This window comes from Festucalex cinctus, chromosome 3 (assembly GCF_051991245.1).
Source record: "Festucalex cinctus isolate MCC-2025b chromosome 3, RoL_Fcin_1.0, whole genome shotgun sequence".
NCBI classification, from domain to species: Eukaryota; Metazoa; Chordata; class Actinopteri; order Syngnathiformes; family Syngnathidae; genus Festucalex; species Festucalex cinctus.
Window position 1 is genome coordinate 14,102,923 of NC_135413.1, and position 27,818 is coordinate 14,130,740.

The 27,818-nt window shown below is 39.5% G+C and overlaps 1 protein-coding gene across 3 annotated transcripts in view; it reads right to left on the reverse strand.

The window, feature by feature from the left end:
* Positions 1-159: 159 nt before the first annotated feature.
* LOC144015711 (excitatory amino acid transporter 2-like) overlaps positions 160-27,818 on the reverse strand; it is a 41,029-nt gene continuing 13,370 nt past the window's right edge. Inside the window, exons 1-11 of one of the 3 annotated variants that reach the window (XM_077515948.1) lie at positions 25,498-25,780; positions 17,617-17,756; positions 12,400-12,552; positions 11,677-11,927; positions 9,271-9,418; positions 9,033-9,159; positions 8,657-8,890; positions 8,374-8,568; positions 7,763-7,897; positions 6,690-6,933; positions 160-5,047 (exon numbers count right to left, since the gene is read on the reverse strand). In XM_077515948.1, coding sequence (XP_077372074.1) covers positions 4,976-5,047; positions 6,690-6,933; positions 7,763-7,897; positions 8,374-8,568; positions 8,657-8,890; positions 9,033-9,159; positions 9,271-9,418; positions 11,677-11,927; positions 12,400-12,552; positions 17,617-17,756; positions 25,498-25,535 — 1,737 coding nt within the window. In that variant the 5' untranslated portion in view covers positions 25,536-25,780 and the 3' untranslated portion in view covers positions 160-4,975. Of the gene's footprint in view, positions 5,048-6,689; positions 6,934-7,762; positions 7,898-8,373; positions 8,569-8,656; positions 8,891-9,032; positions 9,160-9,270; positions 9,419-11,676; positions 11,928-12,399; positions 12,553-17,616; positions 17,757-25,497; positions 25,781-27,818 lie in introns of those variants that run through there. The other 2 variants (XM_077515950.1, XM_077515949.1) reach the window with 2 other exon arrangements.

Consider the following 27,818-nt stretch of genomic DNA (forward strand, 5'->3'; position numbering starts at 1 on the left):
CCAGATGCCTTGTGGCAAGTTTGTATTTTTTCCCATGTGTATGATGCATTTGAATTGAATGCAATGCACAGTGCAAATGTTTGTCAATTGAATCACAGGAATTGGTCTTGGATATTAAAATGATGAAGAAGAGTTCAAAATACCAAACGACAGTCAATATTAGTTATGAATCAACATTTATTAGTTATATTTGTATATGTACACCAAAGGTACAGCACATTTAGATATGTAGAAACAGATTATTTTTTTTTTTTGAATAGCATAAGCTCAAGGAAAGAATTATGTACTTTTTTTTTTTTTGTCTTTTTCTCAATATCGCCAACACGTACTTTCTGCCTTTACATCAAAATAAAAGCAAAAGCTTTATAAAGAAGGGAAGGCCTAGAAAAGTAATACTGTATTAGGAAGGCAACTCCCTGTTGACGAAGTTATTATAATTTGGGGGCTGTTTTCTTTCAAAAAAAGACATGTTTCAGTAGAAAAGAGTTGAGATGTAGTTAAGGGCCCGACATTGTTTCTTTTTTAAGCTCAGCAAGTTCCAGGTGTTTTTCTTGTTGTGTGCATATTGTGCATTGCGTAGAAAGTGAAAGAAGGCAAGTGGGTAAAGGCAGGTTGACTATGGGACTTGTTGGCGATGGCGTGACGGTCTCAGTCTCGGGTGCATGTGTGGCACTTTGACAAAAAAAAAAACCTGAAAGCAGTCTAGAGATCAGTGATATGCTACTACAAAGCATCAGCTCAAACATGATGCCGATACTGGATTAGGGGAAAGGCCAGGCCTCGCCAGTAAACAGACACAATGAGTCACCTGAGGAATGATGCTCAATATTACAAAGTGATATTTGCAAATGTGATATTTGTTCGGCTCCATTTGATTCTTCCCTCTAGCCCACCTACAGACAACATTTGACCTTCTTTTCGGCAACTTTTCTCACAGTTTCCACCAAATAAAATCATGTTGGCCCCTTTTAACAAACGTCTCTTCCTTCTCTCGCTTACTCTTGTTCACACCCTCTTTGTTTTTTGTCTCCTCATGCAAATGTTGCTTCAGGATATTCTGCATTGCCACGGGTCAGGACATTTATATATCTATTTATGTACAATGACAATGATTGAACACTGCTTATATTGTCACGGAACAAACATTCAAAAAGCTTACATTAGATACAAAAAAGATATTTATACTTTATATTGTTGAGTGACAGATAAGTAAAGCACCTAATTATTAGAGAATAAAAAAGAACAAGCAATTTAATACACAATTTCCTGTCTATACATTTTGTCTAATCTAGTTCTACACAGGACAGAGATGATATATTTTCTAGAAGATTACATTTATAATGTAACAGCAATAACACTATATTCCTACAAACCATTTCATCATTCCCCAAAGGGAAAGAAAAGATGAAAACAAACAACACGAACAACAAAACACTGTTGACTACAATATATACACAAAAGTGCAAGGAGGCACTTCAAATATCATGCTTTTAAGATCGTGGTGCAAAAAAATAATCATTTTCATTTCATTTTATTCATGCTTCTAAAATAGTTTGAACATTAACATGGTCCAACTCTCATCATGATCATGTTCATGGCCTCCTTAAAAGGGAAGTCAACCCCAACATTTTATTTACAATAATCATGTTCTGAACTCAGTATTCTGATGAATATTACGTTTGTGGAATATGAGTTAAGCAGCAAAATCCAGCCATTTTGATCCATGTCAGGGGGTGGCCATCAGCCACTTTCTGTCGACTGAAGATGACATCACAGTTGTAATCACGGCCCACCTGTTTTCTGAACCTGAGCCCTGAGTAACTGTGATGTCATTTACAGTATGGCCGCCCCCTGAGATCACGGACTTACGTATGAATGGAGCGTTGTGGCTGAAGGTAGAGGGCAGCCATCTTACATTGCCACTGTTACTGACAACTTAATGTTTTTTCACTGAAAAAAGTTATCAGTGTATGTTATACACTAAAATCCAAAAAGGTTATTTGCTTTCATTTGATTGTTGATGGTTCTGACAACATGACACAGACAAATCTTTGAATATCACTTGCATTTGTACCTTAATAGAGAACATTAAAAATCATATTCTTAGTGGTGAAATGTGCATTTAGTGGTTCTCCCAGACTTTTTGGTACAACCATAAGCCAAACACGCTGGAATTTTCACAATATAGAAGGGCTTAGCGTAAAACGTAAAATTGCCGCCACCAAGCAAGCTACATTTTTAGTCCATTCATATACAAGTTTGTCCTCGAGGGATAAAAGGGGTGGATTTTGTACTTAACGAATATTCCACAAACACCATATTAATCAGAAGGCCATGTTTTAATTAGTGGGGGTTCATTGAAAACCTGACTGTAAAGAAAATCTTGAGGTTGACCTTTCCTGTAACGGAGAAACTTTGTTCCTGAAGGTAACAAGACCAAAAGGTCAAAGTGGAAGGGCCTGTCAGTGTTGTGCTCTTCAATAATTTGTCACCTTGATGCTTTGTGTGAGTGTGATGATATGCAATTGTGTGCATTGTGCAGTATGAAAGCCAACTAGGATGGCTTGTGAACGTGTGCTTCAGGAACGCTGCTCTACTGAGAGCTGCGCTATATCTTATGTTAGCGTTTCTACTGTTACGTCAACAAGCATTGTGTGTCTTTTTGATCAGTGTGATGCAGACATCTTCAAGGCCGGGTTGTCGTCAAGCACGAATGAAGAGAAACAAGACAGGAGAGAACGCCACGACACTGAGAACAAAATCTCACTCGTACGGAATAAGACACGCAATCGTCTTATTGTGTTGTTGCTCGTTTGAGTGAAGATCAATGAACGTTACCTGATTTGGGTCAAAAGTGACAGAATATGGGTCCACTGTTGTGTTGAGTGAAATCATGGATATGAGCACACGAGTGCAGCATTCTAGGGTTTTTCGAAACAGTCTTGGGCTCTGGTGGCTAAAAATATGGAATTGTTTGCCTTTGAACATGTGGCAAAACAAGAATCTTCCGTGGCTCCTCAAGGATGAGCAGAAATATCTCTTGCCTGTCTCTGTTTGTGCATGTCAACATTCCCATCTGACAAGCATTGGCTGTGCGTTCTCTCGTCTCGGTTCGTTTCATCAAAACTAATTTGGCACTTAGCACGGGTAGAGGATCTCGTCCACCAGCGGACTGTCGTTAAAAACATTCGCCTTTGCACATTGTCATGGTCAAAATTTGGAATTGTTGTTCTCTCAAGCCGCCGTTTCTTGATGGGAATAGCTCATGTGTGGAAGTAAACATTAGGGTTCCTACAAATTTCTTCTTTGTAGCTGTACAGGAGTAAACATAAAGGCCTGAGAATCTCCAGTCATCTCGTGGAATCATGGGACAGCACTTGCATAATTTTGAGCGTGCCGCTTACAGGCTATTGAAGTCAATGGCTCGTTAGCTTTTCTTTTTTTTGTGCCAAGTGCTTTGTGCTTTACATCATTTATCATTTGTGCCACAACAGATTTATAGATGAGCCAATTCTTCATTGGTGTTACACTCCAAATTTCACTTTAGTATCATTGGTGCAACTCAATAATTTTGGGCAGTGATATACTTGGTTTTAAATTGGGAATTTCACTGGAATTAGATTACGTCAATGTCAGCAGACATGAATAATCATCTCGGATATGTTTGTGGCAGTTTTAATACTTTTGTAGCATATTTCAACAAAATATACTACTGTTTGGTCCAAGGAACTGTCTTAGCCATATGACATTATTCGAATGCAGACCCAAACACAAACACACACTCTCGGACACACACACATAAGTTTTAAATTGATGACTTGAGAAAAATGTACCTTTACTAAATTATAGTGAATTTAAAAGGAAACACAATAGTGGCTTAAAATTTGTCTTCATGATAAGATTTGTGCTTTAATGTGAATAGTGGATCTTGTGCTATAATGCTCAGCATAACGAGCCCCCAACCCTGTCATCAATTCTGGCAAATAATTGGAAACAGTAGCCAGGGTGCCTTCTGAGACTAACAATAAAAATGATCGTAGCAGGTGTGCTTATGACGGTACTAAAAAGGAAGTAAAGTGAGAAAGTGGTCAGCATGCCGATTTCCACTTGTTACAATAACACTAGGGAACAATTTGAAAAAAAAAATATCTGTTGAGTTAGATTTGTATGCTGATTAAAACCAAAATTGCAGTCATTTTTTTTTTCGCCGTAGCTTACCCCCCACATAAGCAAAATCCCGCTGATTAGCTGTAGTAAGAAGAGCTGATTATACAATTGGATTCATCTACAGAAACGTGGCAACTTGCAGTCACAATCGAGTGGCAGGTGACAGCTGTGTGAAGCTCCGATAGGTCAAAAATACTTGATCAATATCTGCAATCAGAAGTCTTGCAGAAGCCAAATCCTTTGTAAAAACATAATACTGTTAAATGAAAATTTCAGTCATGACGGTTTCTTTCATATTTCATTGTATGTCAATATTTTAAAATGTTCATACAAAGAAAATTTGACTCATTTTTTGAATTCCACACCCACAAATTAGTTAAAAAGAGCTCTCAGATCTAAGTCAACAAAAAATGTGTTCCCCAGTGCCATCAATCACCTCTGAGACGCCTCAAGTGCAAGCGGAATGTATTGCTAGAAATAGTTTGTTGTATTTAATGTTTTTTCTCTTCCTTCCCTCCGTCAACCTTGAAGTATGTTGTGCAAGAGTCTGCTATTAAGGACATAATTGTGCTCTAACAGGAAGTGTGTACCACTGTTGTCTCTTCACAGTTAAGTGAATTAGTAGCATTTAGCAGTCAGAGAGACAATTACAAAAATAATCTTAAAGGGACTAATAATAAACAAAACTAGACTACATAATAAACATTAGTAGTTTTGTTCATATGACGTTTTTTTTTTTTCATTCACTCTTCCATCACCAGAAGGAAAGCTTGTGGAGCCCAGGGAATGGAGGATCTCTGCACTGCCATTATTCATGTTTCCATGGTTCCTCCTCAACAAGCGTGCACTCCGCAGCAGAGCCGTTTGTGGCTGAGGTTACCTGCAAGCAGTTAGCACCGAAATCTAAGACACAACACTCTTACATCCATGCAGGAATTTGTCAATTAGGCGTCATGGATTTACATTGCTTAGAGGCAGTTAGCATTCATTCATATTTTGGTAATGCACTACTATGGAACATCTAAAATTGAATTATCCAGAAATTGTACAAGTTAAAGTTGTAGTTGTTCGATGTTAGTGTATTGGCCAAAGGTTTCTCTTGACTTGTGTCTTTTTCTTTGGCTTTTTGTGTGTTAAAAGAAAATGAGAAATAAATACATTATGAAAAAAAGATTGACCATTTCAGAAAATTATTTAAAATCCACATCAATCCGAGAATGGCGTGCATCCAAGAGAGGATTGTGTTTAACCTTAGAGGATATTATGATAATATATGAAAGCAATATTAAGTGCATTTGCAAATATGATCTTCTGATGAAGCCAAAATAGTGTTTAAACGCCATATTGTTCATTTTGGTTCATGTGTACTGTACACTGGAATACTTTGACAAAATAGCAGCACCAAAATATGTAAATGCTATGACTGGAACTGGAACTCCCAGAGGACGGCTGATGAACATGCAAATAGTGGTCTTATGAGTGGAATGACCTGGGAACAGACCAAACATTGATGATAATCCAAAATTTAAAAATACATTTAAAAAAAAAAAATGTTTGCATGCAAAACAGTGGCACAAAAGTGACACAAACATTCAAAATGCTTTTGCAGAGCCACTATATCATGTTCACATTGAAAGTGAGTCATGCTACTATTAGCAGATAACAAAATAACCAAACTAGACAGAGAAGAGAGTGGAAACAGCAAGCCTCTGGTCTGTTGGGAAGGCGATGTAAATGATCAATCTGAACAGAGTTCTGATGCCAGTGTTACCAGGCAACACCTTCCATCCTTTAATAAATCAATAGGGCATATGTTGGTGTGTGTATATATACATACATGTTCCTGTATTGTTAACACTTTCGAATAGAGGACTAGATGTGCACTGTTTTTACACTACACAAATGGCACAAATGGCTTTTGTCAAAAATACTAACCCCAATGTGGTGATAATAACAGTGAGTGTGTGGTCGGTGTGTCTCGGGAATATTTGAGCTGCTAATTATCTGCAGCATTTTCCATCTTTGGATTTCAAAAGGTGAGCCATTGGAAATCTGTTAATAATTAAAATAAGCTATAATTAGATGAATGGAAGGTCCACGTGGGACACTGAGCACAGGGAAAAAGTGTCTGCAGAAACTCATACAAATCAGGGGAACAATATCTCATTAAGAAGGGCTTTAAAAATGGATGTAGAGGGGAACTTTTGATAGATGTGAGGTCTGCTGAATAATGTTCCAAAATTGTCTAGCCGGCCAATCCGCAACAAGCTATAGGCTCATCAAGCTGATGAAACGTGCTGAGACGGTTTGTTTTCGATGAGTTAGATTTCTATCACAACACAAACTTTGCAGTTCCAAAAGAAGCACAAACATGCATTGTGCTCATGCATTTCTGTGGTCAAGGTAGTGTGTTAATTATACAAAGGTGCAATGAATTGAAAGAAAGCCATGAATGTAGTGTGAGCATGCAACACGAGAGATGGTTATATACAAGTCTCTAGATCAGTAAGCATTAATTGTACCTTGCACTCATCTACTACGACAGAATTGTTAGCATTTGCGGTAGGCGTTAAGACGCACTGGTTGGAATTGTTTTCGTGGTGGTTCTTCATGTCGTCGTAATACGACTGGGTCTTTGTCATTTCAATGTCGTCCGATTTAGCCATGTGCGCATCCAGCTCGTCAAGCTCCGCCTTGGACATGTGGTACACGATGCCTGCACCGTACGAGTCCCCGACCACATTCACAGAAGTCCTGAACCGGTCCCTGAGGAGAAGAAAAAGCAGATTAGAAGAAAAAGCAGGGTTGGAGTTTCTGTTTCTGTGGCTACACTGTAGTTCAAACTGATTCACTGCCAGCCATTTTAGAAAATTTTAAAATTTTCTAAAACGTTCAATAATTATATATAAACCGAATCTACCAATGACAGAATAGACTCCCTACTTTTTGCCTCGTCCCATTCTTTTATAATTGACAGTAGAAAATTGTAGGTTTGCCAAAATACAGCCATTTCTTGCATGGACTCTGAAACTGTGTTTATTTGGTATAAAATGGGGCAATGGTGTCATCTACCGGTGGTTGGGCATCAGTAAATTTGTTTCCAAGTTTGACATTTACAGTGGAGCATAATCAGATTCTCCCCCATCTAGCCCCGATCTAAAAAATAGAATTGACAAGTATACTTGTCAAAGGCAGTGAATGAGTTGTTAAAGATAGGATAGTGGGCAGTTGAATTCCCGAAATGAGTATGGGGAAAAAGTCGTTTTTAACCAGACATTTACACTTTATTGGTTGTGGAAACATGTTTTGCTTCTCTTTTTCTGCAAAGAGAAACTTCAGCACATTTGGGGATCAATGAAAATATCGTCAAAACAGCTGGTGACCAGCTAAAAGAAGGCATGCCAATAAGGGTTTCTTCACCAATACCTTCACTCAGCAAAATATACGACATTTTATAACTTTCACATTTTCTTTTTGATATATTTTTGACCGATATTCTGTCTTTTACCATAATCAATATTTAATCAGCCAATTTCTTGACCAGTGAGCAATCTTACAGTTTCAACATTTAATGCGGAACTAAAAATGAACTCACAGAAGCCAGTCAACAGCAACTAGCAGACTGATGTCCTGGGTTGGCAGCCCCACAGCAGTCAGGATCAAGAGCATGGTCACCAGTCCAGCACTGGGAATACTGGCAGCTCCAATACTGGCCAGAGTGGCAGTGAGACTGGATGAAGACACAGTAAAAGAAAAAAAACAAAGTCAAACACCTGAGCAATAATCAGTTCTGTACAAGCTTGATGTAGAAAATGACTATCAAATTTAAAAAAAGGAAGAAAAAAAACAAAAACTGAATGGTGCTTGTAGTAATAGCAGCAACTAAAGGCACTAAAGTGTGTGCTTCAAGTTAAGAAGTTAACCGTATGAAAGGCTTTGATTACAAGTGGGTCGAGTGATGTGATAATGAATTCTCAGTTCTCAAGCCGAAATAACTTCAATTTGACTCCCACTAAAGATTGAAAACCGATTACATTTTAAAACATGGAGAAAGACGTTTTTTTTTGTTTACCTTTCTATTAGCATTTTTGTCATGATGAGCAGAATAAGAAATTCTTCATCTCTAGTCCTTATATAATGAGATTTATTTTTCAGATTTTTTTCTTTAAATACTAGACTTATTGACAGCAGTGTGTGGTTTCTGACCTAACAGTCACAATCTGACCGGGGTCCAGGTGGATGCCGTTCATCTGGGCAATGAAGATGGCAGCCACAGCCTCATATAGAGCAGTTCCGTCCATGTTGATGGTGGCACCAACCGGGAGCACGAAACGAGTGACTCTTTTGTCAATTCCCAAATTCTCCTCCAGACAGCGGAAAGTAACAGGCAGTGTGCCGGCGCTTAGGGTACAAACATTATGTATTTAGGTTATTAGTTTGGATATTCAAACACACAAGTATGCAGACATCTACGGGCTTTAATACTGACCTTGATGCAGTGCCAAGGGCGGTGATCCAGGCCTGGAAGATACCCAAGAAGAATTTGAAAGGGTTTTTCCTGACGATGACAAAATAGATACTAGGCAGGAAGATTGCTCCGTGAATGATGAGGCCAACAATCACAGTGATCATGTACATTCCCAGTTGCCTGGCCACCACTTCCAAGTCCTTTATGGAGATGATCTTACCACAGATCAGGCAGGCGATACCAAAGGGAGAATACCTGGCAAAAGCAAACAAAGCTTAGATGCATATATAACACACCAAAAATAGTTTCAACACCGTTTAAACAAAAGACAACGGACGGTAAGCAACAAAATATTTTAGTCACTTGTTTTTTGTTTTTTTTCCCCCTCAATACTAACCACATGATCATGATGACAAGTTTCATCACAATCTCATTGAGAATATTGAAGAACTCAATCATCAGTCTGGCCCTCTCTCCCATCTTGCCCATGCAGATGCCAAACGCAATAAAGAAACCAATCAGACCTGTGAGGGAATGTCACAGCTGTCAGAGTTTGACCACAAAAGTGGACAGGAAAGGGAATTGAAATCAGACAAAACCATGTTATCATTGTCAGACTGGAAGTTAATACAGACCCAGGACATTCATTCCACTTTTGAACTGCAGGGACTTTTTTATGACAAACTGAGGCTCCTTGGTGATATTTGCCAACAGGCCTTCCATTGTGGTGGCATTGACATCTTCCTCGATAACCACCTCCACCTTCTTGGTCACCGTCTGGATCTGAGGTGGAAATTCAACATTCAGTGATAATCTGGATGGCTGCTACTGTATGAGAAATGTACACACAGTACATACATATTCTCACTCTCACATTTATTGATCTCATTCTCTGCCCACTGCCAACTTTGCATGAGCAAAGTTTCATTTTTGGTTTAATTTTAAAACCCCCTTATAAGGACTAGGGATGTCACGATAAGGGCAATATCGTGATATCGTGATATTAAAACTGCCAAAATATCGTCGTCGTCATGTTCACAATATTTAAAAGGAACACATCTGTTAAAATGTCAGGTTGATTTCCATTTGTGCAGTTCTAGAACCCTCTAGTGGCTAGTTTATTAGTGCAATTTAATTTTCATTGGGCATGTTTTGGCCTTCTATGTTTAAAATCTATGCTAATTGTCAGATGAAGGGGAACTAATTTGCTTGTGAAGCGATCAATGTGTGCTTGCATTACCAAGTGTCTCAATATTGTTATTAGAGATTGTAGGTGGTTTATATGTATTGCTGTTATGTACAAAAGCACAATATTGTGCTTTTTTTTTAAGTATGAGCTCTCTTTTTTTTTTACAATATTGTGATCTTTTTTAAATATCGCCAACGCCCCCACAATATCGTGATAATTATCGTATCGTGACCTTCATATCGTGATAATATCATATCGTGATGTTGGGATATCTTGACATCCCTAATAAGGACTAATAGTTTAACTTTCTGTGTCTGTCAGTTCTCTGTGCAGGTGCACAGACTGACAGGCATCAAATTTGCCTGGCAAAGCGGCAGCAAAAATGTGATTCTCGATATGCATACACGAACCACCGACCATCCAATCACAAGGTAATAACGTTTGTGTATTTTTTCTTTGGTAAAAATTCCGAAAAAATTTTTTATTTATTTGAAAAAAAAAAAAATAGCTTCAGCATGTGTATTACTATTATTCAACATCGCATTAATTCAAAATATTTTTCATCAACTTCTAGCCACGTACATGCAGCCATTTACAGATTCAACCAGCAGGCAGTGGTGTTGTTTGAACTAACCATCTTTGACAGTCTATCTTCTAATTGAATTGATGATTCAGTATTGGTTTTCTTTTTTCCAAGCTGATTGCTGATTGACCCCAAAAAACTTAAAAAAAAAATTTAAATAATTTATTTAAATAGACATATTGCTCCATCTTGTGAGAGGATTGGTGTTCGGTATTGTTTTTTTTTTTTTTTGTTTGTTTGTTTGTTTGTTTGTTTGTTTGTTTGTTTGTTTGTTTTAACTCGCTGATCGGTGATTGGCCTCCAAACTCCTGATCATGTCAAGCCTAAAAGCTGCAATTTCAGTTGACAAGAATCATGAATGTTTTTTGTTGGCTATTAATAACCTTGTGAAATTATAAGAAAATAATTTCAGAGAGAGAGAGAGAGAGAGAGAGAGAGAGAGAGAGAGAGAGAGAGAGTTCTGTCATTTCCTATTTTCTAGCCTAGCTATGTGGTTGTTAGGTTGTTGTTTTTTTTCCAAATTTAAAAACTGCACTGATTTTTTTTTTCTCCTCCTGTTTCAGAGGATGCTCTATTTATTGAGAAAATGGTGTCAAGTTTTGGGTTGAGTTTTGGTTTTTGTTGCTTTTGTTGGGGTTCTAGTTTTGAGTTTGTCATCTTCCTTTACGTTTCTGTTTCTGCTTTCCGGTTTGTCTCGTTATTGTTAACCTTGTCCACCTGCGTGTGTCTTCCCTTCCCAGTGTATCTACCAATCAGCTTCCCCTGCCACTTGTGTCTTGCCCAGCTGTGTCTAGTCATTGTCAATTAGTGTGTGTATTTAGTCACCTGTTTTCGGTTCAGTTCATTATTGTTATTTTCCTGCCTGAGTTGCTGCCATTCTCCCGTCTTGTTGCTCTGCCCTGTTTTCCCTTTTTCATCTGCCCTGGTTTATTTGTGTTTTTATTGGTCCCTGGGTTGCCTCCTGCTTTTGTTTTCGTAATAAAATCCCTCCTTGACTCCTCTGCCCTCGTACCCTGCTTTGCCTGCGTTTGGGTCATTCACCCTGCCAACACTTGACAAGTGGCTTCCACATTACTGTTCCAATTGATAGCTTTAAAATGTTTTTCCTCTGACAGAATTATAGTAAACTAGTCCAATATCAGCACAAATGTTTGTATGTTAGCTGGGGTATGTGCAGCTCACCCATATCCCAGGACAGGATTAGAAGGGTGGAAAAACATATACAGTAGATGGATGTTTTTGCCTCCCGACACTGTTGCCTTGCCTTACCTGCTGGAAACACGCCTGCACCAGGTTCTCCGGGAACAGGTTCCTGATCAGATCAAAGAAGGCATCCAAGCTAGACACATCATCATTCTTCTCTCCCTCTCCAAGATTCTCCTTCAGTTTGGGGTTTCCAGGGTGGATGACCAACACAAGGATGACTCCCAAAATGGCAGCGATAATAGTGGTGGTCATGTAGTAGACCATTGCTCTGGTACCCAGACGACCACTAGATTTGGCATCCAAACCAGCCAATCCTGCAGTCAGTAAAAAAAAAAAAAAAAAAAAGTGTGTCTGCTCACCTTTTTTGGCTTGTTATGCACATAAAGTTGCTATACAGTGTTTATCTCTATTTTCAATTTATCAAATAGCATTTTATTAGCCACAACTGTATGTGCATATGCATACTCTAATTTGATCCTACACTTGAACTGTAGCACATAATCTTGCCTGATATAGTGCACTGGTAGACTGTAAACACAAAAGATTATAAATAGCACATCATCGACAAGTCAAAACTGAGCACTACTATTTTTGTAAAGGTAGAATTTTCAACACAACACTATTGGGCCTTATCAATTTGTCTAAATTAGTGAGGTTGCTGTTCATCTATTGAACTATCGAAGTGTCTGAAAACTGATAAATCAATCATACAACCAGTTATGAAATACATCATGTACAATATGTAATCAAATTTCAACAGTGCACTATACTTCATATTTTGCATACCTGTGATTAAACTGGAGATAATAAGAGGCAGGATTAACATCTTCAGCATTCTCATGAGGATATCTCCAGGAAAGGCAATAACCATGACTATGTCTGGGTGAATGGGGGAGGCAACACGGAGCAACATCCCTGACACTGCTCCTAAGATCACACCTGAAATAGACAAAGAAATATTTTTGAGAAAAAAAGCCATTTCAAAGTTATCAGTATTTTCCTGCATTAAGAACAATCTGCACAAGCCATTGCCAAGCGACCATCACAAAGGAAGTGACAAGCACCGATGAGCACACAATGGGGGGCTGAAAGGAATACACTGACAGGCAGGAGTTAAACGAGCGACATTGTTGGCGGTTCTTCTGAAGGGAGAATAATGTTGACTGACTGGCGAGTATAATGGGACATACGCAACACTGTTACCTCGGTAACCGCAGCCTCGGATGCCAAGTGGCAAAGCAATAAAACGCAAGGCATTTTCTGTGTTCTAGGTGGTTTGTTTAGGATTGATATATATATATATATATATATATATATATATATATATGAGAGAGAGAGAGAGAATTTTTACGACTCCATTTTAACTACCAGTGTGAAAACACTGAAATTTGTACGTTTCCACTTTGGCAGCTCTCGGGTTTGGCTTCCGGGTCTTCCTATCTCACCATGACAGAAGCCACCCTCCATAACTCCCCCTAACCCAGTGCCGCACTTCCTCCTCTTCAACCTCTACTGGCAAAGATCACACTGCCCAAGTGGATGTTTTATAACACACTGGAAGGAAACGCCTCCCATCTTTTGTAAGCTGCCCTCAATCCATCTTCCAGTGTAGCGGCGTCCTGTGGACTCCTGACATGCAAGTGTTTTTGGATGGCACTTGATTTCCTGTGCCTTCTCTTTGGCACATTTGCAAGATCCCCCATTCAGGCTCTTAAACGCCTCGTGACAGATTATCAGTGATGCGGCGATCTCACTCCTTTTGTTTTGAGCATTGCCAAGCAGTGGCACTCGAATCACATGATTTGAATCAAATTGAAAACTTCTGAAAGACTGGACTTGACTGAAACTTGGAGAAGGAATTGAGTAGAACTGAGAGCATAATGTAGAGTATATTGCCTGTTTGTAGCTGAAAATAATAATTTACAATATAAAAATTGCTTTTAATTTTTTTTAGAGAAGCATTTTTACCCACATCAGAAACCACAACACAGAACTTTGCTGCCTATTACATACACACACAAAAGGCTCGCCATTCTCCCTTCTTTCATTGACTTGCACGAGCACGACTGGCGTTCTCATCCAAACGCAGATCATAGCTGAACCTTTACACATTCATGGTACTGACAGAACATTTTACTAAATTCACATAGCAGATGCTAACAAAAGGTTTTAAAAATGTGTTAGCTGCTAGCATAAACTGCAACATTCTCATTAGCACTAGTCTAACACAATCAGCTATTGAGCTTACATTTCATTTTTGTAATTTAATATTACATTCAGGTTTTTACCGTGTAGTATATGAAATATAATCTTTCTATTACTTAAGAGGAAAATTGTCATTTGTTTCGCCATAAACAGAGAATGTAAATGTTGCGTCAGCTGCTATGAGCCACCTGAGTGAATGATTGAATCAAATTAGAGGACAAAGAATGATTAGAGATTTTTAAGAGAATGGCTCAAAATTATATATATATATATATATATATATATATATATATATATAGATATATATATATATATATATAAATGCAACTTGTGCAACATGGACCTTTCTCTCCTGCGATGACACATTTTACCATGGTCTTATGCGGCATCTGTACAGTAATATTAGTGTTAATGTATCCTACTAACAGAGCATTAGTCCCCTGGAGGGATTGGTCTCTGTTACTTAGGCCTAAGGTCAAATTCGTGGCTTGTTTATTACTATGGGGACAAGTTCTATATATGTTTAGTACATGGGTCACCAACTCCAGTCCTCGAAGGCTCCTTTCCAGCGAGATTTGGGTGTTTCCCTCTTCCACCTCACCAGATGAATATTATCAGCTCATCAGCAAGCTCTGCAGCAGGGGTGGCGAGATCCGGTCCTCAAGGGCTGCAATCCTGCAGGTTTTGGATATTACCCTTCTTTAACACAGCTGATTCATGATCAGCTCATCAGCAAGCTCTGCATAAGCCTGATAACGATCCTATTAATTGGAATCAGCTGCACTTCGAGTAGGGAAACTTCTAAAACCTGCAGGACTCCAGCCCTCGAGGACCGCAGTTTGCCACCTCTGCTCTGTAGGAACATATTAATGATCCTGATCGTTTGAATCAGGTGCGTTGGAGGCAGGAAGCATCCAAATCAAGTGTACAGGTGCTGTTGAGGACCACAGTTGGTGGCCCCTGGTATAGTATGTGATAACTTATATCCATATTGTTCTAGATATAGAAAAAATACAAATAAAAAATCATCATGACTCACGAGTCAAATAGCCCACACAGGATGAAAAACGAACAAAAATGGCAGATATCCAATCGGTGCTTTCCACTTGTCACCTCACTGAGCTAATCATTTGGATGCTCAAGGCAAATATAGTCGGAGCCCCCACACTTCCCTGTAACTATAGTTGAGTTATGACAAAAGTTTAGTTTTGACTACTTTGTACTGTTGGTTTCAAATTAATTAACTCTTTTACTGCCACACGTTATCCAAAAAACAACCCCGACAGTGCCAGCCAATTTGGAGCATTTTAACTAATATTGTGTACTTTTACTACATAACATTTGTGGGTACCACATGAAAGATCGCATTCCATACTTTCATTCGGAAAAAAAGTATGTTTCTAACTTATTCCGTTCTTTAGTAATCACCACAAGAGTGACTTTTGACACTAATATATATATATATATATATATATATATATATATATATATATATATATATATATATATATATATATATATATATATATATATATATATATATATATATATATATATATATATATATAGGGGCGGCACGGTAGTCGAGTGGTTAGCACGTCTGCTTCCCAGTTCTGAGGTCTCCGGTTCGAGTCCAGGCTCGGACCTTCCTGGGTGGAGTTTGCATGTTCTCCCCGTGCCCGCGTGGGTCTTCTCCGGGTACTCCGGTCTCCTCCCACATTCCAAAGACATGCATGGCAGGTTAATCGGGCGCTCCAAATTGTCCCTAGGTGTGCTTGTGAGTGTGGATGGTTGTTCGTCTCTGTGTGCCCAGCGATTGGTTGGCAACCAGTCCAGGGTGTCCCCCGCCTACTGCCCAGAGCCAGCTGAGATAGGCTCCAGCAGCCCCCGCGACCCTTGTGAGGAATAAGCGGTCAAGAAAATGGATGGATGGATATATATATATATTTTTTTTTTTTTTTGTTTTTTTTTGTTTTTTTTTGTTTGGTGCCACTCTGTGAATTAGATTAAATGTACCAAAGGCTTTGATCATTCATGTCATCCTTGAAAACGTTCTATTTGGTCAGATTCCATCATGTTTCATTGTAATTTAATACACATTGAGCCCATTGAAAAGAAATACAATGCTGCCATCTGCTGGCCATAATTAGTGGGTGTTTTTGATTCCACAATCCATTGACCAGGCAGCACTGCACTTAGCACTTCACATTGATTAAAAACAAACAAACAAACAAAAAAAACACATAGTCATTTACGTTTATTTAACGGCATACATCGTGATTTTAGTCATAGTTATTTGACGTTTTTGGTGGTCAAAGAGATAAAGAGATACCCAACATCAAAATGACTTTTTCTTCTTATAAACTGTGTAAACGGGTGTCTATTAATGCTGTCGACATGTCATGATCATTATTTTGACATTTGAGTGCATGTTTGTTGAAAGGTTGAATTTGGGGGAAAAAACGTTATGTGTGGCGCCATCTTCAGGTTAAAAACTGTGATAAACAATTTGGCTGTTTGTCCTCTCATTGGACAAGCACAAATTATTGACGTCACTCTGTCACACCTTACAAACCTCATTAGTGAGTTGGAATAGTTGGGTTTGCGAACATCTTTATATCTTTTTTTATAAGTTATTAGTGATTTATTCATCACATTTTGCTAATTTATTTAGCATAGCTTAGTTTGTCGTAGTATAGAAATTATTTAGATCGTAGTTTCCACTGCTGCTGTCAATTACAGCCAGACCACACCCAACCCTCTCCACCCTCTAAAGGCCAATGGTCATCCAGGCAAAGCCCCCTTTGAGCGTCTTTTTTTTTTTAAATAGTTGGCGCAAGAGTCTGGTTGAGGGGTGAGTTGCACATTACCACTTTTACATTTCTTGCACCTTACCTTTTTATCACTTTTATGCTCACAACCTGGATAATGAAGTGATCATTTTTACATATTGTTCCTTATATTTCGTTCTAAAAAATAACAAATATTGAAGGCATAATTATTTATGATTGGGATTATATGAATCATTATTTTGATTGTATAGCATAATATACTGCAATAACTGTGCCACTGTAGTATTACTGCATTGTAATTACTGTCTATATACATTAAACTCTCATTTTCTCATTTTACTTTTATAGGCATAAATATACTTCTTTTGTACTATGATCACTGGGAAAAAAAAGTTTGTATCAAATATGTTATGACTGACCAAGATTGAAGGACTTGTGAGCTGCTTAACGCAAATCATGACTTGATTCGACTAGATTGAAAAGTAGGGGGCCCTACTTGACTTGCTTGATATTTTTCCTCCAGGACCTCGAGACTTACGACTTCCACCTGGTTGCCCAAGTGGGATAAATGTACATATGTGTGCGCAACTAATGATATTACGCAACCATGCCTTTACAACCTGCAGTATATACATAAAGGTGGCGTGGGACAGCCAACGTAGTTGTCAAACATAATAATGCAAATGCCATGTGTAGCTGCAGGCCTTATATTCTTGCATCGCTGCCCTTTTCGAGTGTCAAGACAAATCCCTGTTGCAGTGAGCCTTTGTAATCACAATAGTTGTTATGCACCACCAGAGACTGTTTGGGTGACTGGGCGGATGCTGCAGAGCGCTTATAATTGCAACAGGTGGCAAGGATGGGAGAAAGGTCAGGACAGCCAGTCATCTCACTGTCTGGTGCATCGAAACCGAGCAGATGGCTGCTCCCATTTCATACAGCTACCGGAACAGAGATTCTTCAGCACAAAACAAAAATGGGAGGAAAAGCCGTCCTCAATACTGACCAAGGACGGTGAGTGTGAGCAGAAGGTTCTTGAACATCTTGGAGCAGACTCTGGCACATTTGGACTGAGGCCGGGCCTCGATTGGCTCCAGGTGACTCTCATGCATCCTCACCTCCACTTGTTTCGGCATACTGTTGGCACTGTGAAACACACATACATAAGACAATTAAATGCTTAAGCAGTGCACCATCTTTGAACTAAAAAAAACTCTCACTTTACAGCATCAACAATCATTAAATACAAGTATGTCATATCAGCAAATGAAATCTTTTGGTTGTTCTGAACAACTAATACATACTTGTAATATATTTAGAGCGAAAACAGCAACTGTTAAGCCATCCAAGTGTGATGTTGAGCTGTCATTCCCATATTACCCGCCGTGGTTGCTATGGCAGCCAGCAGATGGAAGCTGACGGCAATCTGCCGCCTGTAAAGTTGCAGCCTCTTGAGATGATGCTTTAAACACTTGAGCCAGTTTATTAAAAGCAGATTCCTAAAGCTCTCTCGTGTGGCTTTTCGTAATGGCTGGGACACTTTATTAATGTCATCCATTGCAGCAGTTTGGCCATCAACTCTCTCAGCGGTGACAATGCTGTAGTCTGCAGTTTAAACTCTATTCAATGTAGAAACAGCCCTCATCTACAAATGCAAGTTTTGCAAAAAACAAAAACAAATAGGACTAAATAGGTTCCCTATATTTGAATCAACAACGTACTTCACGATGTGCACTTTTTTGTCTATATTTAAAGGCAATGTGGGACTAATATCTTTGAGTGAGTGACAAAATTTTGACCGTCACGTTGATTTAGTGATGAAAACTCAGACTCAAAGTACTCTGTCTTTTCCCATACAATTTCCTTACAATTGCACAATGAGGAAAATTAGTCAAACAGGCTTATTAATTAAATGAGAAATAATTTCCTGAGGCAGCACAGAATGTCTTCCTGCACTTTCATTGTGTGAATGTGATAACAAGAGTGCAGGTGCTACTTTTTTTGAAAGAAAGAAAGAGACTGAAATGGTTGTTTTGACAGAAGATGGAAAATACTTTTGGGCCTACTTTCCTGCATTTCTACTGCAAAGGGTGGACATTTCTTCCTTTTGGCATTTTTATTTTATTTTTTTGTAGATGAGTGCATTTATAAATGAGTGTTTGCACCATTGTGGGAGTATATTCTGCAAATTCTGCAAGGAGAGGAATGCGGTCCACATTAAAGTCCTGTTTCCACCAATGGTTTCTACCAATGTTCCCTCTAATATTCCCCATGTCTGTGCGTTTATACAAACTTCTTGAGCGTTCCTTGGACTACGGTGAGCAACATCCATGGACTTATATATGAATGGACTCACCATAGCGAGAAGTGAAGCCACCGGCAGCCATCTTACGTTGCCTCCCACTAAGCCCAACGAACTTGAAAATACATATTTTCCTGCCGCGTTTTCATGTTATTTACTGCCTCTACGGTGAAATTGCCTCCGTGTGTGGCTTATTGTTGTTCCAATACGTCTGCAAGAAGGGCTACATGCACATTTCATTGGTAAGAATGCATTTATAACATTTCTCTTATAAGCTGTATCTGTGAATGCTAATCAAAGATTTGTCTGCATCATGTCAGAACAAAGAAATTCAAGAAAAAAAGCCCAGCAGGACAAAATTGGCTGTGAAATGTAAATGAAACTTAGTCCATTTATATACAGTAGTTAAGCCCTTGGCAACATCAAACATGCACATGCCGACCAAACCAGTACCACACCTGAGATAATAAATTACATGATTTATGTATGTTACAAAAAATTCAAATAACTTAAATCAGATTGGTGACATGATTAGAATCAGCCCTAAGTTTAGTTGTTTTTACTCACACAGGTCACTCTAAGCATCGGCTAAATGAGTCTCAAAACAATTGATATAAACATGGGCAACTTTTTTTTTTTTTTCATGTCTTCAATATTTTTTATTTTTTTTTCAACCTTAGAATGTTTTAATTGTTCCAACTGGATGCAAATGTACATACCTGCAATTCATTAGTAGCAAAACAACCAAAGTTACTTTGGTCCATTCAATAATGGAAAACATGTCATTTATTAAAACATTAGCATTTCTGAAACGCGTGAAGAGCATCATTTAAGGGGCTCGTAAGTCGTAAACTACGCCCATATTTCGACTTCCCGAATGGAGCCTGCAGTCTCGTCAGTGCTGAGTGTGTTTGTGTAATCACACTAGAGTAGAAAAACTGAGTGTGCACACAAACTGCTATTGAAACTGTACGGGAAGTGGGAATGGTGTCCTGATGTGTACGTGGTATACGCGCCATCCGGCGTCATCGTAGCCTTGTGTTGCCCATTCATTTTGGATGGAGCCGCTCACTCCCACGGACACGACATAGGTGTTCCCCATGCACGCACGCAGCTTTTATTATTTTGTCACATTTTTCTGAACCACTCGGTTAACCACGTGCTATATAAAGTTTTCAATGTCTATAGGACTCAGGTTAAGATTTTTTCAATCTGCTGCAGACATTTGCTGTGCGCCGTGAGGGTGAGTGCACTGCGCGATTACGCACGCGCACAGCTTAGAGGGAACACTGGTTTCTACTCTACTCTACTCTACTCTACTCTACACCAAAAACCAGTGTGTCTCCACTGCCACTACCCAGGAGCCATCCTCACCTCGCCAGTGATGTCATGCTACTTCAACCGTAGCTATCATGCACTGCTTACACTGACAAAAACAATGGAGAGTGCGGATGGATTGTTCTATGTGGTGCTTGGTTTGTTAATGTTAAAAATGTTTGCTTCTCCCCAAAAGTCCAAGTATTGATCTGTTTCTGTTTGGGAGCCATTCTTTTTCCTCTCTTCATCGTTCGTCGTTAATGGTGTCTATTTTCCCGGGGTGGCGGTTTGCAAAGCTCGCTGCACATTGATATCTCTGACCATTCATTCACGTCATGATATTTTAGAACCGGACTAAATTTCATTGAGTAGATTTTACTCTGAAAAAGACTACATTCAGTCCCACTCTAAACAGATTAAACTTTTACACTCGATAGAGAGTAAAATACTAAAATAAAATAAAAATACTTTGGTCCCAGCAGCTCTTCTCATCCTGCCGACTTGGGTCCTCTGGCACACTAAACAGCCTCAAACCTGGGTGTCAAGATGGACAGTGACTTTAAACTGGACCGGCAAATTGCCGCTGTTGTCAAATCCAGCCTTTTTCATTTTAGGCAGCTGGCTAAGATGAAAATCTCTTATCTCAGCAACACTTAGAAACGTTAATCCATGCCTTTGTTACATCTCGGCTGGATTAGTGTAATGCACTTTACTTTGGAATCAGCCAGTCCTCCCTCCAGCGTCTCCAGCTTGTCCAGAATGCTGCTGCTCGTCTCCTTACTGGTGCCCGTAAGAGGGAACACATAACCTCTATCCTGGCCTATCTTCACTGGCCACCCGTGAAATTAAGAGTCCACTTTAAGATTCCTCTATTTGTTTTCAAATCTCTTAATGGTCTTGCCCCACCTTATCTGGCTTAGCTCTTGCACCCCTACGCACCTGCTCGGTGCCTCAGGTCAGCAGACCAGGCTCGTTGGAGGTACTGGAGGCAAAGTGGAGGCTTAGAGGAGATCGAGCCTTTTCTGTTGCTGGTCCCTCCCTTTGGAACGACCTTCCACAAAATATTAGGCAATCCCCCTCTTTATCCTCTTTTAAAAAACGTCCTAAAACACACCTGTATTCTTTGGCTTTTGGAGCAATATGAGACTTGTTTTTGGTGTTTTGTGGTGTGTATGAATTTGATGTTTATGCTACTTATTTATCTATGCATTTATTTATTTATTTATTCACTCACCTACTTCTTATTAATTTACTGATGTAAAATGTATTTACCTGTAAAAAAACAAAAAAAAAAAAAAAAACTTGTATACGCACTTCAAAATGTTTGCTTTGGTCTTTGTTCTGTTATCTTATGATTTACTGCACAACCGATTTATGTTTCCTGTACAGCACTTTGTTTACAGCAATGCCTGTTCTTAAAGCGTTTTATAAATAAAGTTGAGTTGTCTTGAATAAAACAACAACAAAATACTCAAAGGTTGAGGAACGATCCTACGGAGCCCCTAAGGTGACATGGTAGAAAAAAAAACAACTTTGCGTTCCCTCGCAAAACAACTTTGCGTTCCCTCGCAAAGTTTGCAGATTGCGTTCCCTCGCAATCTTTTCGTTCGAACGCAAAGTTGTTTTGCGAGGGAACGCAAAGTTGTTTTTTTTCGCCTGCCATGTCACCTTCGCTGCGCCGTAAACACTTCCAGGTCATCTTCCATGTGAACAAAAGCGACGAGGATGGAACGTTTGTAAACATGAAACAAAACAGTGGGAAAGCTTTCCCAAAGCGATTAGGATGGAGCATGTATTTTTCCACTGCTTTGTTTACACGTCGCTTTTGTTCACATGGAAGATGACCCGGAAGTGTTTACGGCGCAGCGAAGGTGACATGGTAAGCGAAAAAAACAACTTTGCATTCCCTCGCAAAACAACTTTGCGTTCCCTCGCAAACTTTGCGAGAGAACGCAAAGTTTTTTGCGAGGGCACGCAATCTTTAAACTAGACTTGCCCTGACACAAAATTGCACGTGCCCAAAAAATAAGGCCCCAAAAGTTGCCTTTCATCTGTAAGAATCACATCTTAATGGCAGCAGGGACCGATTGTTGAGAAGGAATTATGCGACACTGACATCTGACCTCACCACTGGGGTTCAGGGCTGGAATGAAAGTCTCAGCATTATTTTCTTGTCCTTGTACCCACCCTCAGCGGCTGACTGCTGTGTCATATCTTCATCTGTGAAATGAAGCGCTTATAAATTATGGTTGGTTACAACAGCTAACGGGTTCTTCACGCGCTTGGCCTCGGGGCTTGCCAAATGTTCCTCACAAGTGCTACACAGTAAATTCTGTAGAGTAAATTTGACTTTATTTAGAGTGGACCAAATACACTCAGTTTTAGAGTAGTACACTAGGAAGACAGTAAAAAAAAAAAAAAAAATGTGTGTGTGGGGCGGGTAAGTCAATCAAGTGTTGAGGAACAAACTCACAACCTTCAGCTTGGGAGACTCCCACACAACCACCTGAGTTATGCACCTAGTGTGAGCTTTTCTAATGTCAAAAACACAAAAATCATTTTACTGGCATCTGTAATTTTTGCATGTCCGGTATGTTTTGCACCGATGTTGCCCACGTGGTGCCCAAAGGCCTGCTTTGCCTTGAATTTTGGATAAAAGTTTGCATTGTGGAACACACCTCGTCGTCCAATTGAACTCTTTCATGCAGATTGATACTACAGTAGGCACTGAATTCTACATGCATATAAGTGCAACAGGAAAAAAAAAACAAAAGATGATGCTGGGAAGGTGTCACAATAACATTAGCCATACAGGTTATGCTTGAGGGAAAGCTGGTTGCTAATTTTTTTTAATAATTATTATTATTTTTTTTAGGTTGAAGCAATGTTTGGAGATGTTTGCAAGCATTTGAAATACGACCAAAGTATCACAATTTGTTATGTTTGTTATGATAATCACATGAATTCAAGTGCCAATTATTCACAGAAGTTCGCTATTTGGGTTATGGCTATGTTGGGCTTGTTCCTTGTCTGCAAATAATGGAGACTACTGTAATGCAGTTACTAATTATAATACACAAACACACACATCTCCTCAAGCTTTGTGTATTTCTGTGAGATTGACTATATAGGAAGACCACCTGGGCAGCTTCCAGGCACACAGATGGAGCGTTGCAATCTCCTCTTAATAACTTCAAAGTGTCGTGTGAAATAGAGAATGAACATGCTAACAGACGGCATTCTCATAATACTCCACCTCGGCTTGTTTTTTTTCATACATCAGGCAATGAAAGCTGAATTAGTGAAAGCACCAAAAAAAAAAAAATTGTTGGAAAATGAGTTGAAAAGCGAGCAAGCAGTGCCGCAGAATCCCTGTCCACAAGAGTGATGAGGAGTTAATTAAATTGTTTCGCACTTCTCTCCCGGCCACATTATTTTTAGCACTGACGAGAGAGGAAGCACATGTTAAATGTCATGGAGGTCGGATATTATTCTGTCATGAGACTCATTAGAACCCTTTTCACCAAGACACATGAACTTGCAAAAAAGTATGCACATTGAAGACATGATTCATAACTTGGGCATATATTTTGAGTAGTTGTTGCTTTTTTATTTTTTTTATTTGTTTTCCTAAGATTTGTTAAATAGGTATCATATAGTTGAAATATGTTGGTTGTGATGGAAAATATCTTTTTTTTTTTTTTTTTTACACAAATTGAATATAAGTCACACGGTGGATGGATTGCAGGTTTGTGAAATTCAGTCCTTTGTTTCCCAGTTTTGGCATATTCTCAAGCAAGGCTGTCAAACTTATAGTTGTGAGCCACACTAGATACGCTTTCCCTCATTATATTGTTACATATACATCACAAATTAATGGATAACTAGTTTTGAGACCAGAAGTCAAGGATAAGAGGTTGTTCAACTATTGCTCAAGTTACTGTGAAAACGAATTTGGTGAAAATGCTTTCAATATCGCAATGTCATTATTTATGTATCACAATTAGAAATTTTGGTACAGATTTTAGCAAAATTCACAAAAGTTGACTCATTTGATTCACTTTCCAGGCCACCAAAAATGATGTGGCAGGCAAGATCTGCCTTGAGTCTGGCACATTGTTCACCTCCCTAAATTATTAACTCTGAATTTAGTCCTGAAATTGTCATGATCCTACTCTCAGGAAGTGTTTGGTGTTTTTCCAGTGGGCGAGTGAAGGGGGCGTTCCCACCAGTGCCGCACCTGAGGCGCGTTCCTCATCACTGACTTTAAAAGGACTCCAGGAGCAGAAGCTTGTCGGATTATTCCTTGCTTGCAGACATTGCACAAGTGGTTCTCCAGACCGGTTTCTGAATCCTAGTCACATGTTATATTCAGCGTCTTGATTTTGTTTTAATGGTTCAACTGTAGTCTATTACCCTCTTGTAAAGCATGCTTATCTTGTAATTTTTTGTTAACTTCATTTTTCTCCTTACCTTTTATAAGTGTTATTTTTTTTTTTTTTTTTTGTTACTAACTATTCCAGGTGTAGGGCTCATGCTTTCAGTTGTATTCCTCCTGGCATAGTGGGCCAGCAAGTACATAATCGTTTTGATCAAAATGTAAACCAGACATTCGTACTGCATTTAATATCTCTTGGCCCATCTTTGTGGCATTTTTTCCTAGACATTATTATTATTATTATTATTATTATTATTATTATTATTATTATTATTGCTACTAGTAATAATAATAATTTTGGGCTATTATGATTCATTTTGGACAGTGCGTACAATATAGAGTATGCTGCATATTAGGTAATGCATATTTCGTCTGCTGTATTATCAATTTGATATTTATTAATTTATATTGTATGATACATTTTGGTATTTTTGATTATAGTGACACAATTCCTAAACAATATATTCTAGATCAGTAAACTCCTGAGACATTAGTTTAACATGATGTAGTAAATAAATCTGTCATGAGGATTATTAGCCATTCGCAGAATCTCATGAATCAGTTATGCTCTGCACAGGTGCGCAAGTGCACAGACACACACGTGGGGGGAGAGGGGGGCGGGGGAGTGACGGTCTCAGGTGGGTAAATCAGTTAATCTTGGCTGAGATCTTAGTCACATTAGTTTGCACATGGTAATTAACCCACAAATGAATTAATAGTGATCTGAATCAAGCAGCTACATTTGCTTTGAAAGCTCCTCAGCATTAAAGTTCAAAATGACAGCACTCACTCTTGACCTTTCTGAATGTATGAATGCCAAATGGACTTACTTCATTTCAGGCGGAGTTGCAGTAAGAGCTATATACATTCGCCAGGGTCACTTCTCCAGCTTTGGTATTCAAACAGGGCGACCGGTCTCTGTAAAATCACGCCTGCGCCATGCAAGGATGAAAAGTAGCGCAGCGGATGATAGGGTCCCAAGTATGGCTGTTGGCTGAGGCCAGCATAGATGTGCTGGTGGCTGTCAGCTGTCCACCGGCAACTCCTGAACATCCACAGAGCACAAGTCCACTCGGATCAGACCACAGAACAAGCCACTGCAAGGGACCACCTGAATTGCCCATCCTGACGTCTGCAGACACCCACCCACCCCGAAGCGAAGCCCCCACCTCCTGACTCCACCATCAACACCGCTTGCCAAACACACACACGCGCACACACACACGCATACAAATAATAAATAAATAAATGTGGAGAGACGAGGAGAGAAATTAATATCTGAGCTTACGAGCACAATCCCTGGGTCCCTCCATTCCCTGGACAATGTAATCCCCACTCCCAGTCTGATCCACCTCTGTGGAATATGCAATAATGATGCCCACTAATGGCTCAATATGCAGAGCTCTACAAATAAACGTTTTGCCGAAAACGGACGATTTAACATCAGTGGTGATGCAGGGCAGATGGGACTTCATGCTTACAGTTCTTAGTGCTTATGCAACTATATGCAACATTGTGTATGTGTGGTGTAAGGCATAATATAGCGTAGGGGTGTAAAAAAAAAAAATTGAAACAAGAAAATAGTTTTTTTTAAGATGTAAGTGCATAGAAACAGAGCCAATTGTTCCACAGTGATATATAATCAAGATATGTATCAAATTGTCTTTTATTAGAAGGAAATGGCATATTTACAGTATTGACAGTTTCATTTAGGTATAAGTAAAAAGACCATTTAAAAAAAAAGTCTTTGCATCATACCCTCTCAAACAGAGCTGCACCATATTGAATCAAATTGTTGTCCTACTGGGTCAAACCATTGTTCCACTTTGAAATACATCAAAATCCGAATCAAATCGTCTATAGTTGGAGCGTAATATCTTTGAAAGAAATTGTGCATTTACCAAACTGACAATTTTATTCAAATGTATGTAAAAAGACCACAAAAAAGTCATTGCGTCTTAAACTGAGCAGCACCATACCGAACCGAATCGTTCCACTTTCAAATCGAATCATCCTTGAAACGTTTCTCACACCGCACATACCGAAAACTGTATCGAATCATCTTTTATGGAGAGATGCACACCCCTAATATATTGATTATGAAAAGTTTACAGCACTTGAAGGTAAACCATCAAATCATGTCTTTGTAAGTAGCCCCAGAGTACAAATGACCATCATGAGTCATGTGAGGACGGAGTCAAGCTGATTTCTCTCTCGTCTCCCAGCAGCATGGGACGTCGCAAAGCATTCAGCAGTATCACATTATTCTAATGAGGGAAATGTGTTGGAAAGCTATTTCCTCTTCAAACAAATGGCCGTCTGCGCAACAAAAGCTGGTGGAATGTCATCCTTGTCGGCAAAGGTTGTATCATGAGAAATCCCTCATTCTTAATCCTGAGACACGTCATACCTATTCAAAAGGCCCTCTCAGGGAAAATGTAACATTTTTATTTGAGAGTCGGGGGTAGAGAGAGGAAAGGGTTACAGGGAGACACTCTGGAGGAAAGGGGTTGCTGCGATCCCACCACCTCCTCTCAGCCAAAAGAGGGGCCTGAGAGGGGCAGGCGGAGGCGGCCATCCTTGCTCTTGGCTGCTACCATGTGAAGCGCTCTGTTTCCTCTCGCTTCCTTTTGAGAGGCTTTGTTTCACAAGCAAACAGTGGAAGTGGCCCCAAGTTTCCCGGCCAAGCACTGCATCCAAACTGGCAGGGGTTAGAAAAAAAACAGAGAGAGGGGGGCGGGGTTCAAATTGGAATATAAGAATATAGCGAGAGGGGAGGGCGACGGGCATGCTGGTTCTTTCAGGCCGCTGATGTCATTCCTCTGCCCACCGTGGGAGAGCAGCGGCGGGACCAAGACGCCCCTTTCTCTTCCTCCACATTTTTTTTTTTTTTTTTGCCAAGATGAATGAATCTTTCAGAAGCCGCGGCTCATTGTGAGCCGTAATCGACGGCGATTATCCCGATTTTATGCTGCCTTCCCAGTGCGTGGAGGTTCCCTGAGTGCTGGCTTTGAGGGCTGCTGCGACGCAGCCAGGACACCAAGGGGTTGTCCTGGCAACACTTTGCAGCTTCGAGAGAAGGGGATGAAGGGGAAGGAGGACGCTGTCAACCACACGAATACACACAGCTCACAAACATTAGCATACGCCA